The sequence below is a fragment of the Rhinolophus ferrumequinum genome, chromosome 13, assembly GCF_004115265.2.
Source record: "Rhinolophus ferrumequinum isolate MPI-CBG mRhiFer1 chromosome 13, mRhiFer1_v1.p, whole genome shotgun sequence".
NCBI classification, from domain to species: Eukaryota; Metazoa; Chordata; class Mammalia; order Chiroptera; family Rhinolophidae; genus Rhinolophus; species Rhinolophus ferrumequinum.
In genome coordinates, this window is record NC_046296.1 from 38,980,901 (window position 1) to 38,996,483 (window position 15,583).

At 34.2% G+C, this 15,583-nt stretch overlaps 1 protein-coding gene across 1 annotated transcript; it reads right to left on the reverse strand.

The window, feature by feature from the left end:
* Positions 1 to 6,395: 6,395 nt before the first annotated feature.
* CRIPT (CXXC repeat containing interactor of PDZ3 domain) lies at positions 6,396 to 15,536 on the reverse strand. Its single transcript, XM_033125596.1, has 5 exons — positions 15,400 to 15,536; positions 13,340 to 13,405; positions 12,481 to 12,535; positions 8,998 to 9,101; positions 6,396 to 8,688 (listed from the first exon to the last, which is right to left on the reverse strand). Exons 1-5 carry the CDS (start codon positions 15,413 to 15,415, stop codon positions 8,624 to 8,626), a joined length of 306 nt encoding a protein of 101 aa, XP_032981487.1. The 5' UTR covers positions 15,416 to 15,536; the 3' UTR covers positions 6,396 to 8,623.
* Positions 15,537 to 15,583: the final 47 nt, after the last annotated feature.

Here is a 15,583-nt window from a genome sequence, read left to right on the forward strand (position 1 = left end):
GCTGCTGTGTAGAAATGCATTTTGCTTTTGTGTAATGGTGTCCTTTGTGGTAAATTGGATAAACTAAGTTTATTCATCCTAATAATTTGCTGTGGATTCTTTTGGAATCCACGAACTGGAATACCACAAATAATGACAGTTCTGTTTCTTCCTTCTGATCTCTACATTTTTTCACCCTTTGTCTTGTTAGGGTCCTGTCCTGTATGTTGCATAGAAGTGGTAGAGTAGGCATTCTTATCATTACTGATTTTAAAGGCAATGCATTTAACTTGCTATGAATTTGCTGTGGGCTTTTTGATGTTACCATTTACTAGGTTAAGAAATTTCTGTTCTAGTCTACTTCCAGTTTTCATTATGATTGGTTATTGGATTTTATCAAAAATAGCTTTTTCATTAATTTGTTAACGTGGGTATTAATAGGTTTTTCTAATGTTGGCCAATCTTGTATTCTAGAGATTAATCCACATTTGTCACAAAATACGTAGTAACTGTTGTGCATTGCTGGATTCATTTTCAAATATTTCCATCTCAGATCCTGATTGATAATGCCCCATAATTTTCCTTTACAGTATTTGCCTGGTTTGGGCAACAAGGTTATACTAGCCTTATAGGTGAGTTGGGTAGTATTCCCATTTTTTGCTATTGTTTGAAAAGTTTAAGTTTGGAATCACCTGTTATTAGAATTTTTATATAACTCACCTATAAAACTATCTCATTCTGGTTTGTTTAATGCCTGATAAAATTTCTGGTTTCTTTAACTTCTTATAAAATTTCTTTAATGATTATAGGTCCTTTCAGATTTTTATTTTTAGGTCAGTTTCAATCCCTATTATTTTTATAGGAAAGTGTTTCACCTAATATTTTTCAAACATTGGAATAAGATTCTTCAAAAAATTCTTTTTTAAAAAAACCTGTGCTGCATCTGTAATTACGTTTATTTATTCCTAAAATTGACTATTCCTGACTTATCAGTCTTGCTACAAGTTTTAGAATTTTACTAGTCTTTACAAAGCATTTTTTGCTCTGTTGAGCTCTATTTCTTCTATTTTATCTTTGTTTTATGTAATTCATTTATGATTTTATTTTTGTTAATTCCTTTTTCCTGTCTTTGGACTTATTTTCTTACTTCAGTTCAATTCTTAGTTCATTGTCAGACTTTTCCTATACAGCATAAGCATTTAAAGCTATATGTTTCCTTCTAAATTCCATTTTAGCTGTATCCCAAGTTTTGATAAAATATTTTCGTTATTATTTGATCTTAAGTATCTTCTAATTCCGCTATGATTTTTTGATTCATTGGTTATCTAGTGTTTTAAATTTCCAAATATATGGTTTTTAAAAATTACCTTTCTGCTATTGATTTCTAACCTAATTGTGTTATGGTTAGAAATTGGTTTTTCTGATAGCAAATTTCTGAAAATTGTTGAGACCTGTCATGGCTTAATACATGGTTACTTTTTGTAAATGTTCCTTGCAAGCTTAAGAAGAATGTGTATTACTCAGTTATTGGGATGTTTTATATGTCTATTAGATCAAGCTCATTAATTATATTGTTCAAATCTTACTGAACTTTTATCTTTCAGCTGTTTTCCCAACTACTGTAAGAAGTGTGTAAAATCTTCCACTATAGTCGTTTTGTCATTTTTGCTTTATGTATTTTGAAGTACTTACTAGGAGGATAAAAGTTGAGGTGTTTTTTTTTTTTTTAATCTTCTGGAAAGTTCAGCCTATTATCACTATGTAACAATGTTTTTTCCTCTAGTAATACTTTCTTGCCTTATTTTCTCTATATTAATATAGCCATAGCAACTGCTAGTATTTGCCTGATATACTTGCCCATCCTTTTACTATACTCACATTTAGCATACATATAGCTGGAACTTAAAAAAAAATCAATGTGATAATATTTTGTCTGCTTTAACTGGAAATTTTAGTATATTCCCATTAATTGTTATTAGAGACATATTTGCATTTCCTCCATCTTATTTTCTTTCCTCTTTCTTTTCCCTTCCTCTCCTTTCTTGACTTCTTTTGCATTCGCATTTTTTGCCCTCATTCCACTTACTCCTGGTTTGGAAATTATGCACTTTATTTTATTCTTTAGTTATTTAAGAAATTTTAACATGTATTTTTAACTTCACCAAATTCAAAGTTTGTCATTATCTTTTTCTTTTTGAATACTTACTCTAATCAACTAAACTATATTCTATTATTTTCTAGTATTTTAGTTATTTACTCCACAAATGTGATATTATCATTTTACATAATCAATGTTTTTCTACAATTATCTGTGTATTTGCCATTTTCTGGGACTCACTATTCTCTCTTACATTTTATATCTTCCTTTTGAACTCATTTCCTTCCATGTGCCTTTCGGAATGTCCTCTAGTGAGGATCTGTTAGTTGTACACTCATTTGCTTGCCTAAAAATGTCTATTTCATTTTTCTGTTTTTCAAAAGAACAATAATGAAAAAAATTTAAATATATCTGTTCTGGAACATTGGGTGGTAATGTGAGACCATTTTTCCTCTTTCATGTTTCAATTTTGATTTCAATTTTTTTATTTCTGGATTTTTGTGCTGAAGTCTCTGGAGAGATTTTTGATTTTCTCCCTGGTTTTCCCAGAGCTAAGGCCAAGACACAAAAGTATCCCCACTATCTTTGTGCACATGTGGGGGTAGTCTAGTAAACCGACTGAAATTGTTGCCTTGCAGGGCTCTATACTTCATGCACACGTCTCTGATCTAATCTTCCCATCTTGCTCAAGCCCAGCGCTTTGTCTTCCATGTATGTGATGCCCTTTAAAACTTAGGCTTTAGATCCTGGGAGATTGGCAGATATTCCTTAAGGCAAGCACCGCATTTGGTATTAGTTTACCTTTGAATTTGTACTTTTCCTTTGTTTCTGGCCGCCGAGGATCATTACTTTCTTGCCAGTGCAATCACGTGCATATTTAAAATTACATACATACGTATAAATTTTGTATACTTATATGCATACGAGGTCAGAAAATTGTTTGCGAACCCATCCTAGAAAAAGTGCTACATACCTCACTGCTGAATATCACTACAGTCACCTTCGAAAAACTCCCCATGAGAAGCTATGCACCTACGCCAGTACCTAGTCCACCCTTCAAAGCAATTTTGAACTCTTTTTCTGGAATGGCCATCAGAGCTGTTGTCATATTACCCTCGATGTCTTGAATGTCATCAAAATGTCTTTCTGTCAATATTTCCTTTATCTTCGGGTAAAGAAAGAAGTCATTGGTGGCCAGATCGGGTGAGTAGGGAGGGTGTTCCAATACACTTACTTGTTTACTGGCTCAAAACTCCCTCAGACAGTGCTGTGTGAACTGGTGCATTGTCACAATGCAAGAGCCATGAATTGTTGGCAAAAAGTTCAGGTCATCTAAATTTTTCACGCAGCCTTTTCAGCACTTCCAAATAGTAAACTTGGTTAACTGTTTGTCTACTTGGTACAAATCATAATGAATAATCCTTCTGATAACAAAAAAGGTTAGTTAGCATCGTTCCAACAAGTTCACAAACTTAATCGTCAGACCTCGCATGTATGTATGTATGCAAATATTTTCCAGGATTTTTATTGTTGTATGGTTAAGTTTCCCTGGCTATCTTGTTCACGATTTTGTTGGAAACTTAAATCCATTTATTTGATCTTTAAGTTGCTGAAACTGTAAATCTTTTAGCATGATGAAAAATTAAAAACCAAGAAAGAACAACATTGCCATCTGGTGGAGAAAGCTTCTATTACCACACCTAAATGAGAACCACTATGACTAACCTCATTCCCCCTACATTGTCCACAAATCCTGTGAAATCTTCTTTTACCAGGTCTTTCCATATCTGTCCTTTCATTTCCATTCTCCTAGTACCACCTTAGTCTAGTCCCTAGTTTTTTGTTTTGCTAGAATTATTGCTTTTGAACCAGCTTCTCTTTAGTCACTATTTTTCAATATATTTTCTTTGTTCCTATTGTCACACCTTACTTTTGTAATTTTACATTAATTTGATGGGTTATCAATTTCCTGCTTAAAAGCAAAAATTTTAGAACCAATAACAGCAGTCTGACTAGGGATGAAAACAAAGCAGAGGTCCAATAAATGTTAGCTGAACTGAAAAAAGTGTTTAGTACCATTTGTTCATTTGTCAAATTTACCTGGGAGGCAGCTTATGTACAGAAGTTTCCAAGGTTTTTTTTGGTAATAACAGACTGATGAACGACACTCACATGTGTAATTCCCCTGTGGGCTTGGCTTACCTAAATTTTTTTAAAAACTTAAAATTATTTTTAATCACAAAATGCATGACCAATATAAAAAATGAGTAATATAATGTTGGGAGCTGGCATTCCCACTGTAGAAGATACAAATACGGAATGGAGAAAGGCAGGGAAGAACCCTGTGGGGTTGGAACTGAATTGGAGTTATTGATAAAAACCTGTGATGTTTAGTACATATGTTTTCTAGATCTTTCTGTTGAAGAGACCTAGAGGCAATGACAACCCAACAGGCCCAGATCTTAGTTTCTAAACACCATTCTCCACTAAAAAAACCAAAGGATCTTTGGAGAAATGGCTGATTCCAGAGCTGGGGTGGGAAAAAAAAAAAAAAAGACAAACTTGGAACACTTGTGCTGGAAAGTATTTTTCAAAAAAATGGTAAGAACATGTCAAAAAGACCCAGGAGACAGTTTGAAAGGCCTCCCACTGGCCAAATCTAGGACAATTTGACATCAAAACAAATGAAAGTAACAGACTGAATAAAAAAGGAATCCATGAGTTCATACTAATATAAGTAAGAAAAAAGAAAGTATTTTCTTACAATAGAATGCCAACTAATAAATGCAGAAGGAATGACAGAATTGTAAAACCACCATTTGGCAACCATCAGAGTATTAATTCAGCCAAGAAACATCACTGGATTAGTGTGAAAGTTTGCTGAGAAACAATAGTCTCAAAGAATCTCCCCATGAAATGCTTAATTTAATAGGAAAAAAAAAAACCTTTATAATGGAGAAATCTAGCAGATGCCACCTAAAACAAGTGATCAAAATTAACACCTTGAAATGGGACAACCGACAGCATGATGCACTAAAAAATACACATCACTTCTATGACATTCCTGTCAAAATGTATAAAAGCTCAATCTAATCGTGAAAAAACATCAGAAAAACTCAGACTAAGGGGCATTCTATAAAATAACTGGACTGTATCGTTCATAACTTTGACATGTTTGAAAGATTGAAGAATTGTTCTAGATTAAAGGAGACTATAGAGACACGAGAGTTAAATGCAATATGTTATCCTGGATTGGATCCTGGCCCAGTTTTTTTCTTTTGGTTTTTTGGTTTTTATTTTTTGACAAAGGCCATTATTGGAACAACTAGTAAAATATAGAAAAGATTATAGTATTGCATGAATGTTAATTTTCTGGTTTTCATAATTGTGCTATGGTTATATTATAAAATATCCTTGTTCTTAGGAAATACACACTTAAGTATTTGAGGTAAAGAGGCATCATATCTGTAGCTAACATACAAATGGTAAGAAAAAAGGCATTTATTCTACATTGATAAAGGGAAACCTGTTCCTTAGAGTAGAATGACAACTAATTAATACACAAAGAATGATGTAGTTAGAAAATAACAATTTTGTAAACATCACAGTAAAATTTTTTTCAGATAAGACTCATCAAAGGATGCTAATCCAAGAGGGGCAGGTTTGATGAACAGAGTATCAAAATGGTCTCAAAAATCTCTCTTCACAAATTAACCACTAATTGCAAAGGAAAAACAGTAACTGCGCAGTGGAAAACTGGCAACATCTTACCTAAGTAACCAAAGTGAGTATCACCAATAAGGGGCAAAGGGAAGTTCTGTGAGTGTGGATATGACACTGGAGGACGCATCAGAGAATTTCAGCCCACACTGCATAACCTGAATTTAACCATAAGGAAACATTGGAAAACCCACACTGAGGGATGTTTTATACTTTTTCTGTCCTATACTCTTCAAATACAGCAATACTACAAATGACAAAGAGAGTCTAAAGAACTGTCCCAGATTAAAGAGTCATGATAAAGTAACATGATCCTGGACTAGATCCTGTAACTGAAAAAAAAAACAAAAAACAATTGAACAAATGAAATTGGAATAGGGACTGTAGATGAAACACTGTTACCGATGTTATAATAAATTCCTGAATTTGATAACTGTACTCAGTATGCTTGTTCCTAGGATGCACATCTGTTGTACTGAACGGAAAAGGGTATGATGTCTGCAATGTACTCTCAAAAGGGTCAAGGAAAAAAAAAACATAACAAGAGATCGAAAACGGTAAAGCAGATATGAGAAACATTAAAAAAGAAGTCAAAGTGCAGAATATATGTATTTTTTCTATTTAAAATTCTCAAAACAAATACATGCATGTGCATGTAAATGTCTATCTAGGATACTAAAATTAGTAGTACTCTCCTGCTCCCCTAGGTAAGGGAACTAGGACTAAAAAGTATTAGGTGATTGGCATGAAGTTGTAAAGGGTTAAGTCTCTCTTTTCTCAACCCTGAGTTCCACTGCTCAGAAAAAACAACACTAATAGCTTTCAGATGTTTCCTATATGTATACCCAAACTTCTGCACATATATGTAATTCTTATATCATCTTGATGGCTACATATTCTAACGAATAAATGTATTGAAGAAGTGTTCTATTGGTATTTAAGTTGTTCTAATATACTGGAGGTGTCAAAAAAAAGTATACACATGACTTGTATTCATCTGTTATTATCGGTATATATTGAGTATTACAATTTTAAGTATTTTTCCTTTCTTAAAATGTGTATGCATTTTTTTGGCACCCTCTGTATATATTTAGATACAGTCTGAGATTTAAAAAAATATCTTATTTCATCACTTTTACATTCACTTTGATGAAAACTATGTTTGGCCGCAATTGTGTCATCTTATTTAATGTTATAGTTTCTGTTTTTATGACTTTTAAAAAAATATTTTAAATTCATGTTTTGTTTTGGAATTTGACTTCTCATCTAGTAACGTCAATGTATGGAAGTCATATTATTATTTCAACAATATGAATACTTATAATACTTATATTCTGTTCTGTGATTTAATACGAACAAAATTCTTCATAGGAGAAACTGAGTCTGGCCGCTGGATCACTTATGGAAGGAGGCTACTCAAGGTATGAATATGAAATGTGAGTTGCGGAAGACCAGATCTCAGTTAATACCTAAGAAATGCACCTTTCCCTAAGGCGACCAACCCAACTTTTAACGGATCTGGGCCACTCTCTAAATGGGTCCTATTATGAGTCCCTTGTGGTAATTTTAACTAAAAATCCCCAAAGTGATTAAAGCATGAAAAGATACTTCCTGTCTTCACAGCTATCGTTATTTATTGTATTTTACATTCTCCTTGTGATCTTTCAGAATATGAATAACAACATATCCTAGAAACACTAAACAACCTTATAAACAGTTAAAACTTTACTTTCCATAATAACTTTAATAGAAAAAATCAATATCTATACTATGTATAGCACATGTTACCTATTCTACACATTTTATAGTGATAAGTATTTATACATACTATACTTGGTAACAAGGGAATACTTTTTTGGTCTCCCCTAGTAGGCTGCAGGTTTCCAATGAGGGCAGCATTAAGACAAAAATCTTTCTTTGAAACCTAAAAAATTTATATATATACATATATATACGCATATATACACATATATATGCGTATATATATATCAAAATGTTCGTTTTGTTCTATTTCTTTCTTTTGGGGGGCGGGGGGGAAATACAAGAAGTTAGATTTCTGCTTCAAAACAACTTTCCCAAAGAGTGGCGTTTCATTTTCATTATACATCATCATGGATGAACACTGTTCTCCGGGCTTTTATGACAGTATGAATTCAAGGTAATGTGTATGACATGTTTTTCTGAAATCCAGTGTATTTATTTGGACATATATGGGGTGTCCCTTGTGTTCTTGTTCTCAGATGAAAGGTATTAGCACTTTGGCTTCAAGAACAAAGTTTTAAAAACCATAAATACAACTTGTGTTTGATTTGGCTCTTGGCTAATTACTAAGGAACCATTCAGCAATAATGGTCTCAGATATTTAAATACTCTGTGAAGCTGCAATTAATTAGAACTATGATTCTAAGAACTATGCAACCCGCAAGGGAATGAAGGTAGAATTATAAGTCTGGATGCCAAGTTCTGAGCAAATATCAATAGTTTCCTTCTCACTTTTGCAATATCTATAAATAAAGGAGAGGGAGAAGAATTATATGAATAATGTTAAATAAAAAGTGCATATAGAACTGGGAAAATTTTTTTTGTTGTTAAATTTGCCACTTAATTCCAGTTCAGTAACATGCTTATAAAGAAAATACAGGAGCCTTAGTTACATTGTTGCCATTCAGAACTTCTTGAGAGCAAAAGAATGAATACCAATCAACTTCCCTGGTTTAAACTTGTCTTAAAACATGTTATTTTGTAACTTGAACAACTATGATACACCTTGAAAATTTAAAGCAAGAAGCAAAATGATACAGAAAGCCAGAAACTTCATCAATACATCTAGACAGACGTTTGTTTGTAGTTCTTGGTATCCAAGACCTTTTTCCCACACATTGCACAGATGCCTAAAACAAACAAACAAACAAAAACATGTGAGCAACCAAATTATAATACAAACTAATAATACCAATCAAATATCTAATACTAACAGTTTGGTTAATATAAGGCAATTCTGAAACTAAAAACATAATTTAACAGCATCAGGAAAGAGAAAAAATATACTTTTAATAATGAACAAGTTCTATTTTGCCTTAGGAAAAAAGAGCATTTTACTACAATAGGATTTACGAAAGGCTACTCCTTTTTCTCTATTATCCAAATCAGTACCAAATGAAACAGGTTTGATATGAACAGAAAAATCGTATTAAACTTACCCTTTTTGTAGGCACAGCCCTGGCAGTAATGAGAACCGGGTTGGTGCACAGAACTTTTACAAATTCTGCAAGTGGAAAATTTATTCTTTCCATATGGATCGAATCTAGAGATTTTTTTTTTTAAAAGAAAGAAAAATGTATAATGGCAACACTCTTAAATAACCTCACTTAAGCAATAAATGAGATTAATCCATGCTCTTTATTCCCTGTCAAACTCTACAACTCTTCCAGATGGCTACTCTCTAAAATGCCTACACACCTCTGCCCCTTCCATGTAAGTTGTATGCTTATAAAGAGTCATTTGTACTTAATCCCAAACCTGTTTATATTAGCTGAATTTGGCAATCTATTTGTGTGATAAAATTAAATGCTATGAAAACTGATGAAATATGAGTGCAGAAACAGTGATTGATCCTATGAAAAACCAAGTGAACGCTTTAGGATGACTATGTAAGTGTGAATCATTAAAACTTCGATTGTTTTAGGTATGGATAAGACAACTGTTAAAAATTGGGGGAAAATCATAGTGGGAGGATTTGGTACTTTGCTACTGTTAATTCATGCTCCACTTTAAAGATATTGGAAATATATATTCTGGTTATGACTTGTGGGAGAAAAATGAAGAACTCAAATGGCCTTATCTCAAAATCAAGTGGTTGATGAATTCACATACAATTATGTGCTTTAAAATAACTTAAGTGTATTTTTAATGATTGTCTAATTTAACTGACATCTTCAATTAAGTGATCCAATATCTTCGGATAAAAGGATTCCTACCATATAAAAATGCCACCTTATAGTGATTGAAGTGCAAAATAACTTTAGAGGAAATACCTCCCCCTAAATTGGCAATTAACTTTTTCTAACAATACTCATTTACTGAATACCAAGACTGTTTCTTCTCTTGGGGTACAGTACAATAGTTCACGTTCAAAGGTTAATTTTCCCAAACTCAAAAGAACGTCACTTTACTCCCCACAAGAGAAGACAGGCACTATTCTTCTTTTCAATAAGCTCAATTTGTTTGCACCTGTATGTATGGAGATTAATTTTTCTTAAAACCGTAGTATTTTATCATTCTAAGATGTGTATTTTATTATCTCTGAAATCTTAAAATTAATTGGCAGAGCTTTTTCTTTCTTAAACCAATGATGCACTCTATAAATGATGGTATCTTAGCTACAACACAATACAGTAGTAAAAATTTCCAAAGTGAGATATTTAGAGAATCAAAACTAATAGTTACTTTTTAATATCAGAGTAAGTTTGGGAACATAAAGGAACTAGAAGTATGTAAAATTTTACAATCTATAAAAATAACTTAATAATAACTGAATGGTCATAGAAGAGATCATTAAGTCTGTCAACAATACAGTGTGACACTGCTTGTCACTTCAAAGATTAAGTCTATTGTGCTATTTTATGTGCCAGGTACTGTATACAGTGAAAGTTTTATTTTTATTATTTCTAATCCTTGGGATGAAGTCATGAAACAGGTATTTATTCATTTAGCAAATATATACTGAGTGCCTACTATGTGCCTGTTACTGGTTCTAAATACTAAAGATGAACTTGGCAGTCAAAGTCTCTGCCCTCATCAGACTGACATTCTAGTGAGACGAGATAGGCAATAAGTAATGAAACAAACATGCTTTTCAGATAGTAATATACATTGTAGATAAAATTCAAACAGGATACTATGGCAGACACGAGGGGAAGGAGGCATTAGTTTAGATGCTAGTTAGGGACCCTCTCTGAGGAGGTGACATTTCAGTTGAGACCCAAGTAACCAGGAGGAGCCAGCTATTTAAGCTCTGAGGGGTGAGCTGTAGGAGAGAGAAGCAAACACAGACCTCTTCCAGTGGGAGTGGGCTTGGCACATCTGATACAGAAGTTGGTACAATAGGAAGCAGGAGGGGCCAGATCATGGAGGACCTTGTAAGAACAGACGTAGTAGGGGGCTTGGATTTTATTCAGTATAAAAAGAAAACCAATGGAGGGTTTTGAGCAAAGGACTTATATGCCCTTTAAAGGACCACTCTGGTTACTTTAAGACTTAACTGTAGGGAACTAGAGAGGAAGCAGGGAGACAGACAGTTATTAAGGTATCCAAGTAGGAAATGACAGTGGTTTGGAATATGATAATAGCAGTGAGACGGACAGAAGCAGGTGGATTCAGGTTATATTTTGGCGGCAGTGCCACAGAACTTGCTGATGGGTATGGGAAGTGAGGGAAAGGGGGCAACCAGGAATAGGTCTACATTTAATGTATGTACTATAAAACCTAGAAGCCACACTTTGGTGCCATAGACCTTGAATACAGTGAAAGTATTTATTTTCCTTCCATTTGACATTTTCACTGTATTTAATGATTAGGAAGGTGAAAACATTTAAATGATTTGTTTAAGAATATAAAAATCAAGTGAGGAAAGGGGGACTTAAATACCAATTCTAGCTTTTAGGCTTACACAACTGGATTGGACAGTGGTGCCATGATAAGACAAGATTAGAAGACTGAAGGAAAAAGAGGTTGCCTGTTAGACATCCAATTGGCTAAATCAAGTGGGCAGTTGGAGACATGTCTGGAGCTCAAAGGATAAGTCAGAACTGAAGATAACACACTTGGGAGTCATTAACAGACAGTTTGAACTTAAAGCCATTGTACTAAAGTCATGTGAGGAGAAATTATAAATTTATGAAAGTCTAGGATTGAGTGTAGAGGCACTTGATTAAGAAAAATTAGCCAATAAGTTGGGAGAAAAGCAGAGCATGGTGTCCCAGAACCAAAAGGCCATCAATTTTAAAGGTAATGTGTGATCCTGACAAGAGTAGTTTCAACAGTGTGGTGGGGAGGAAGGCCTGACTGGAGTGGCTGAAGCAGAGAATGAAATGTAAGGACACTGAAAGTATCTAATAAGGCTTTTGAAAACTTCTGCTATAAAGGGAAGCAAGGAAATGGGGTGGAAACTGGAAGGTTTCATGGGATTTTTAAGACTGGATATAATAAAGCATGGTGTCAAGAATTGTTTTTAAGGTGGGAGACATTTTTATCCCCATTCTCAGATGAGAAAGTAAAGTTCAGAAAAGTTAAGAAAACTGACTTAACTTGTGTAAGGTCACAGAGATAGACAGTGACAGAGTCTGGATTCAAATTGAGGTCTGACTCTAGAACTTAAACTCTTTCCACATTTCTGTGCAGCCTCTCATTTGCAGGGTAATTAAGAACTGGGAAAAAAAAGTCATGTTTCTGGTGAAATTATAAAAAGAAAGTGGCACTAATAATTTCATATAGTGATACAGTGAGGAGGGACAGGGTGAAACTAGCAGGTTATAACAGATAGTTTGGTTTTGCGTGACAGGAACCACCTAACTCTATGTTTTATCACAATAGAATGATGCATACCAAATTCACTTCAGCACACTTAATATTAAAAAGAGTGGTAATTTTATATATTACTGCTCTACAGATGCTCCTATACCTACCTTGCTTTTTTTGAGGTCAAAGCTTTATTTTCATTCAACTTTCTTCCACCACTTTCTATATCAAAATATACACGTATTTCAGTGAGTCATTTCGACACATTTCACATATAAAATATACATATAACATTTAACAATGAGTTTAAAAGTTCATTTTGACATCCTACTAATAGACTAGCCTATATCAATATTTTCAAAAATCTTCATTTAATATCCAGGTTCTTAAGACACTACTTAAAACATTAGGAAAACAAAAAGAAAAGCCAAAAAAATTGGATAACACAATCATTTTATTTCTCAGACTCAAAGCAAGACTCCAGGAAAAGGTCTACATTGAATGTATGTACTATAAAACCTAGAAGCCACACTTTGGTGCCATAGACCTTGAATACAGTGAAAGTATTTATTTTCCTTCCATTTGACATTTTCACTGTATTTAATGATTAGGAAGGTGAAAACGTTTAAATGATTTGTTTAAGAATATAAAAATCAAGTGAGGAAAGGGGGACTTAAATACCAACTATAATTATATAATTATATAAACTGTGTATATATAATATATATATATATAACTATATATATATAGTTAAATACCAACTATAATTATATAACCAATTATAATTATATAAGAAAATTATTTAATTATTATGTCATCTTCTGCCTACCAAATTAGGAACTCTGATCTGTAACTGAGAGAACTAAATAGAATAAGATATTAAATTGTTGGGGGATCCAGTATTCTTTAATATTTAATGGATGAAATATTTTGTACCCATAACATTTCATTTGACAAGTAATGTAAAAGTTAAAACATTATTCACAGGAAGTTTCTGATTCAACTGTGTTCCAAAAGGAAAAATACCTGTGGTATTCCTTGCACCGTCTTTCCATGTATCTGGAGTGATAACAGTACCAAGTTTCTTTTCACCTGTTATAACAAGACATTAAAAGGAATTGGAATTAGTCTTAGTATCTAATAAATATACTACATTGTGCCTCAAGCTCGCAATAGCATTAACAGTCACATTATAGAAGGAGCCTGTTAACGCTAATGCTGGAGGCAGGGCCAGTGACCTGAGACTTCAGATCTTAACTATGTGGGCGATGGAGAACTAACTGACTCTTAGTAAAATCTGTAGTATAATAGTATGGTTTATAATAAGCTTCCTCTGTACATGTATGCTTTGAACAAATCAGGTAAATGTATCTGTTAAGTATATTCATTCCATAAATATTTACAAAGCATCTATAAACCATTTATACTATGTATAAACTATTGTACAAAATACAAAGGAAAAAAACCCAATGAGTTACAGTTCTAAATTTCAAGGAGCTTGCTAACAGTAGTAGTAACTGGGTTTCACCGGTGGACCTTAGGAGATACGTGAACTAGATGAAATTGTACACAAACCTTTTGTATATCCCTTTTTAAATAAATTTTGGTCAGAACTTAACAGCTTTCAACAGATCCTCAAAGGGTTCAGAGAACCGAGGGAAAAAAAAAGTTTAAGAACCATTCAATTAAATATAAGCTAGAAAACAAACAGTGTAAGCATTGAGAGCTAAAATACATTGAGAGCTGATATACTAGGAAAAATTCCACGGAGAAGAAATAACTTTGGCTAGGAAAATCAGGAAAACTTTGTGGGAAAGGCAACAGAGAGGATTCGTCGCAATCAGACTGTGAAGAAAGAGGAGGAAAGATGATAGAGACAAACTAGAAGAAGAACACATCCTGAAGAAAAGCATGGGAAGCTAAGGGTAGACATGGGCATGCAACATAGTTTGGTTTGGCCAAAGTGGGAAGAGGATCAGGGTTAGTGAAAATGAAACTGGAAAGACAAGCTGAGGCCATATTATTGTGGAGGGTGGCCCTGAATGCCAGGCTCCAAATATAGAAACTGCAAATTATTCCGTGCACAGTGAGACTTTATGAACGTAACTCGTCCATGTTCATTCTTTTACCTAAAGAAAGATCTGTGATTCACACTCATGGGTGTCTGTGTTCAAAGTTTTATCTACTGGGGGTATATAAACGAAATGGATCACGTTAGAAAGTAATCAGGATAAGAGGACTTGAAACATGCCACAGAGGAGCCAGAGATGTCTAGCCTGAGGAAAAAGACTTGGGTATATGACAGCTCTTTTAAAACATAAACAGTTTGCAAGATAAAAAAAAAATCATTAAGGTATCTTTTAGAAATCTCACGGGTTGGCATTAGAATCACTGATGGCGACTATAGGGAGGAAAGACTTTTCTAAAAGCCAGTGAAATCTACACAGACTACTTTGAAGGTGTTGAGAGTCTCCTACCACCATGCCTCAAGAAAAGAGCGCTTAAGTAATTGGTTGGGATATTGACTTAGGGTTGTTGGATGAAATACAGGATGCATACTTAAATTTAAATTTCAGATAAACAACGAATCCTTTTTCTGGAAAGACTGTCCTAAAAGTAAGTGCTTTGGAGCCGCAAAGAACCAAGTCTCGAATACTGCATGGGGTATACTTATAGTAACAATTACCCGTTCTTTATCTCAAATTGAAATTTAAGTGGGCGTCGATATTTTTATTTGCTTAAATATGGCAAATGTAGAAGTGACTAAGATCCATTCCAACCGTGAAGGTCTGTGAGGCGAGGGAGCCAGTTAAGAAGCTGTAGGGGATGAAATCCGGGGTTGGAGGGAAGCAACAGAAATGGACAAATAGGTGCAAAAACTAAAACCACCCCGATCGCAAAACATATAGGGCTATACGGTCGTTGGGAGGGGGCAGGAATCGTCAGAAGGTAGGGTAGGAGGACAGAAGCTATAACCAGAGATCTGAGACCGAAAGAAAAACAAAGAAAGGGCAAACTTTCTGGGGAACTTCAGTTAGGTTGTTCTACCCTCCTCCTGCTCCCGCAGAAGCGGCCCCTTAACTCACATTTTTCGCACACCATCCTTCTGCGACTGTTCTCTTCTTAGCCGCAAAAGCAGCAGCAGCAGCTCGAAAACATCAATATTACAGCCAGGGAAAGATCCCCCTTCCGGGTTACGAAAACCCACTTCCGGTCCCTCCTCCCTCCGCCCCGCCTATCACACACCTGGAAAGGCGAGGGAGGAATAAA